This window comes from Centruroides sculpturatus, unplaced genomic scaffold (genome assembly GCF_000671375.1).
Source record: "Centruroides sculpturatus isolate CEXI.00-Female unplaced genomic scaffold, Cexi_2.0 scaffold473, whole genome shotgun sequence".
NCBI lineage: Eukaryota > Metazoa > Arthropoda > Arachnida > Scorpiones > Buthidae > Centruroides > Centruroides sculpturatus.
The window spans coordinates 383901-389715 of record NW_019384687.1 but is presented as its reverse complement, the minus strand read 5'-3'; the positions used below and the strand labels follow the sequence as shown (position 1 = coordinate 389715).

General features: G+C 26.8%; 1 protein-coding gene across 1 annotated transcript in view; it reads left to right on the top strand.

Moving 5' to 3' along the window:
- LOC111627073 (DNA polymerase alpha catalytic subunit-like) overlaps nt 1-5815 on the top strand; it is a 109452-nt gene that overhangs the window by 79537 nt on the left and 24100 nt on the right. Inside the window, exons 28-31 of the mRNA XM_023370628.1 lie at nt 2313-2450; nt 2872-2994; nt 3309-3341; nt 4133-4225. Of these exons, the coding sequence (XP_023226396.1) occupies nt 2313-2450; nt 2872-2994; nt 3309-3341; nt 4133-4225 (387 nt within the window). The remainder of the gene's footprint in view (nt 1-2312; nt 2451-2871; nt 2995-3308; nt 3342-4132; nt 4226-5815) is intronic.

Sequence of the window (5815 nt, the reverse complement as noted above, 5' to 3'; positions counted from 1 at the left end):
TATTTTAGTAATGAAAAGTCTTGCCACCGAGAATGCCCTTTCCGATTCAATTGATGTGATTGGAATAGTGTTTAATGCATTTAAGAGAAGACAGATATTATGTGTTTTTTCACCTGTAGCCTGGAAGATTTCGAGTTCGTTTTCGAGGTTGTAATACTTCTTTTGCTCTCTAGTATTCTTCATTTGTCTACTTCGACTGCTTTAATAGAAACATCAAGCTTATAGCCCAATAATTCGTCAGTTAGTTTGTCTTTGATCATCAGGTTTATGAAGAAAAACTTCGTACTTACAGACATCGTACAACATGGTGTTACGCGTTATCGAAGCTATTGGGCATGGTTAAAAATTAAGACAGCATAAGCACAATTATTCCAGATATTACAGGTTCCAACAAGTAAAGAATTTTGAGAGTCATGACACAAATAAGCTATGTATTGATTATTGACCATTTGTGACATGCTATAATGAGCAAAAACTTCAGAAACTAATAAGTAGGTTTAAAATTGATAAATACAAATGTATTCTGACAGTTTATGAGTTAATTATGCTTTCTATTTGCAAAATTCCTCAACCTTAACACAAAATAAGAAAAAAGTGAATTTTTAAGAAATTTGCGGGATTTCCCGGGTTAAAAAAACAACCGGGATCCCGGAATCCCGTTTGAGAAACCCTATCTTTAACAATACAATAGCCATGATTATTATTATAAAAATTCTTGTTAGGCTTAACATACATGAAAATTCAACGCAAAGTGACATGCAACAGAGAAAAATTTAAACATGGGATATATTTTTGTTGTGAATTTGTCTCTTTAATCCGATTTTCAGTTCGGTAGACTATCATATACTGCATTCAGGTTATGAATTTCCTTTATTGATTTGTTATATGCATTTCGGACTCAATTGTAATTTAAGTCCCTCTTCAGTACAAACTGTTTAAAAAATTTTATATACAATTACTTAAAAATTATATACAATTAGTGAGATTACAAAAAAAAAATTTTCGCGTGTAGATAATATTTACTGACACAAAACCATTAAACAATATACGTTACCTCAGATTCTGTTTTCTAAAAACTTCGGTGTATAATTGGTAACGTTGTAAAAGAATAAAAATACAGCCATTTAAAAAACACTTCAACTACATATTCACATTAATACGTTGCACACTTTAACAATGTTCATAAAAACCTTTACAATTACAACTTTTTTCAAGAAAAATTCGTATGCACTTTATTGAAATGTTGCAGCAATAATGAACGTTTTTTCAGGTTAATTACTATTAACACACTTAAGAGGATACATTCACACTTTTACAATATATTTCCTATATATATCACTTTTACAATATATTTCCTGAATGTATCCTCTTAAGTGTGTTAATAGCAATTAACCTGAAAAAAACATTCATTATTGCTGCAACATTTCAATAAAGTGCATACGAATTTTTCTTGAAAAAAGTTGTAATTGTAAAGGTTTTTATGAACATTTGTAAAGTGTGCAACGTATTAATGTGAATATGTAGTTGAAGTGTTTTTTAAATGGCTGTATTTTTATTCTTTTACAACGTTACCAATTATACACCGAAGTTTTTAGAAAACAGAATCTGAGTTTGTACTGAAGAGGGACTTAAATTACAATTGAGTCCGAAATGCATATGACAAATCAATAAAGGAAGTTCATAACCTGAATGCTGTATATGATAGTCTACCGAACTGAAAATCGGATTAAAGAGACAAATTCACAACGAAAATAGCAGCAGCCATAAGTGATTTTCTGATGGGATATGTTAATATACTATTATTGGGAGATACTAATATACTATATTAATCACGTATTTTTTCATACATAATCAGTTATCCAAAAAATCAATTTTCCGAACAACCCCAGTCCCCAATTGATTCAGATAATCGACGCTCTATTGTATTTCTATTGGAGATCTTTTTAGACGTAAATAACAGAGCTTAAATAACAGACTTAAATAATTATAAACTGACTTATAGTTTGACACTGCAGTTTAGATAATAATAATCATTAGATGTCTACATTTACTTTCATTTGTGTGAAATGCATACTTGTTATTTTTATGTCATTTTTTGTATACATTTTCATTTTCAGATCATTCATTATAAATTTTGTTAAAAAATCTTACCTAATTTTTTGTTTGAGATAAGCATTCAACTTGATAAAATAAATGAATATTTAAATAACAGGATATTTGATAAATTACTATTTTTCTTCTAGATATTATTCTATTACTATTATATTTAATTAACATATGTAAAATGATAAAATTTTTCATTCTGTAAATAGGACCTAGACAAAATTGAACTTCCAGATTCAAGTTTAGAAGCTGGTATATTACCTACAGAGATTAGAAAGTTGGTTGAAAGTCGTCGTCATGTAAAACAGTTAATGAAAAGTGAGAAGAACACTGAAGTGTATCTTCAGGTAACATTTTGTATCAATATATATAGATAATTCTCTGACTTTCACATGTAATTTGTTCCTAAAAATCTTAATATTTCTTCAAGTAGCAAGGGCTTCAAAACAAAGTATAGGAAAGAAAGTTATATAACACTATTAAAATTGTTGTAACACACCATTTTATCAATAATATTTAGATAAACAACATAAATGATTATATTATCTAAATATTATTGATAAGATGGTGGTGTTTATATTTTCTGTATTAATTTTATAAAAATTTTTGTTTTTGCATTTATTATCAGAAATGTGTAAAAATGTATTTTACTATTACTTTTTGTTTTTCTGTACTAATTAAATGAAAAATGCAATAATTTTCTTATTTTTAATATTGATTGTAAATTATTATAAAATTAAATTATGTGCTTTATTTTATTTTGAACAGTATGACATTCGTCAGAAAGCTCTGAAATTGACAGCAAATAGCATGTATGGATGTTTAGGTTTTACAAATTCTCGATTCTATGCAAAACCACTTGCAGCACTTATTACAAGTAAAGGCAGAGAGGTATTTAAAACTGTATAACTAATTAAAATTGTAATTAATTATTTCAAGCTTCTTTAAATATGAATGAATTAAATCTTTATACATTTAATACATGTGTAGTATTCATATATGTAGTTAGAATCGAAATGCACTACTTTGTTTGCTCCATTAAATATCAATATAAATTATATTATTTTATTTTAAATTTAATATAATTTGAAAACTACTGCAGAAATGAATGCATTTCTTGTTAAACATCTTTGTAAGATTTTTATGAGAATATCATTTATTTTATATTTTAATTTAATAATTAAATTATTGTTTCATATTTTTAGATTTTGTTACATACTAAAGATTTAGTTGAAAAGGTGAGAATATCAAAATTTATATTTTTAAATTTTATGTATTTAAAATTAATATAAAAAATAATTTTTAAACACATGTTAGTTTAATACATAAATTTTATCTTATTTTAATAAAAACTCAAATAATTGCTAATTAAGGAATTCAGAAATGTTTATTTGGGGAACATTTTTGATTCTATATAAGTCATCATCATCAGCACTAATATGTTAAATGTATTAGTGTTGATTATGACTGTTATAGAATTACAAATGTTTTGCAAATAAAAAGTTTTGGTTTCTTTAATTAGCAGTCATTTCAATATTTGTTAAATATTAAGTTTCATAGAACATTTTAGTAGTAGTTCTATCATTGGAACTAAATATTAAAAAGTATTGGAACTTATGTAGTTTTTATATTAATAAATCATAAATATATTTAATTTCGATAACATATTATAAATAAAAATTTTAATTGTATTGAAAAAATGTCATTCTCCTCTAAACTGCTTTTCATTTGTCAAAATAGGATTCTCATACATTTTTATCTGGCAAACAACAATTTCAAACTACAGAATGATGACATTTAATTTTTCTTATTTAACTTTATTTTTTAAATAGATGGATTTTGAAGTAATTTATGGTGATACAGACTCATTGATGATTAATTCGAACACTACAGATTATGAAGAAGTTTTAAAAACTGCTTTTCATTTGTCAAAATAGGATTCTCATACATTTTTATCTGGCAAACAACAATTTCAAACTACAGAATGATGACATTTAATTTTTCTTATTTAACTTTATTTTTTAAATAGATGGATTTTGAAGTAATTTATGGTGATACAGACTCATTGATGATTAATTCGAACACTACAGATTATGAAGAAGTTTTAAAAATTGGAAACAGAGTAAGTAAAAATTAAATAACTATGATGGTAATTCTTAAATAACTTTTAGCCCACTTATTATTAAATTGTTATTTTACTTATTACTGTTTCTCAATATTTATTTATGGACTTATCACACGTTCTTATTTATATCTCTTTTATTATTCTACTAATTATAAATTAAACTACGAACATCTACATTTTTTGATCAACCTAAAATATATTTTGGCTGTTTCATTACAGCCCTCTTCAGTTAAGTTATATTGGTCAAATAAAACAGCATAAATATGCATGTTTCACACTGAATCTACAGACAAACATATCTAAAAGTGTATAAATACAGTTAAAATTAAAAATTTAATTGTGATGACTGTCAACTATTGTCTGATGACTATTTAATTTGATACCTATTTTCACAAATACTCTCACTGCTTATTATATTACCAAATTTTGCGTGTAAATCTAATTATAGTATTTCCACTCTTAATCTTTACCATAATGCCAATATTTAATTGCATTAATTTTTTCATGAATAGTCTCAAAAACAGAGGAATTGATGTATCACTTATAGCATCTCATATGTCATATTTTTATCTTCATCAGTTAATTTTTTTCATATATTTCTTTTTAAAATTCACCATTCTTTAAATTCCTCACACGTGCTTGGTGTAACATAGGAATTTCTTTAATTTTTCTACACCTTATCAGATTTAAATTAATATCAGAGTATGAGTTATAATTATTATACTTTGCATAATATTAACAGAACAACCTATAAACGAATGATTAGAGATCATCTTAAATATTATTATACAGTATTTAGTGGGTTATACTCTGTTGATACTGGTGACTGTATACTATGCCAAATCAGAGTCAAGAAATAGCAACAAAAACAAAAATTAAATAAGTGTGTCAGTGTCTGTATTCAGGAATTTCCTAACAATGTGGCATGTATTCAATATAGTGGCCTTCTGTAGTGTGATGTATGTATTTTCTATTCAATTGTAATGTTCCCAGGCCTTTGTGTGCTGTGTGTGGTATCACACTTGTACAGGAGAGAATGACAGATACAATAAGCACCCTTTCCATCCTCCACAAATGCCTTATTTCCTGGGCAAGTTCTGTGTACTTTCTAATTTTTTAGTGAATGTGTTTTGTACATTGTGAGTGTTTGGAATGGATATGGCTATAATGTATGTGATTTTATTGTGTTTGTCAATGAGTGTGACGTCTGGTCTGTTATGGTAAATTGTTTTATCTGTAATTATGGCTCTGTTGTAGTACATTTTGTGCGTGTTGTTTTCTAATACTGTCTGTGGAATGTATTTGTAGTATGATTCATGGATGTCTAATAATTTGTGTGTGTTTGCAAGCTCTTGGTGTATTATATTTGCTACTTGATTATGTCTATGTAAATAATTGTCTGTGCCAAGAGCTTGCAACCAGAAGTAATATGTTGTATTGTTTCTGGCATAATGTGGCATTTTCTGCATGTGTCATTTGTGAGTGTTGTATCTTTGAGTATGTGTTTTCTGTAGTTTTTAGTATTTATGACCTGATCCTGTATGGCAATCATGAATCCTTCCGTCTCCCCAAAGAGGCATCCCCGAT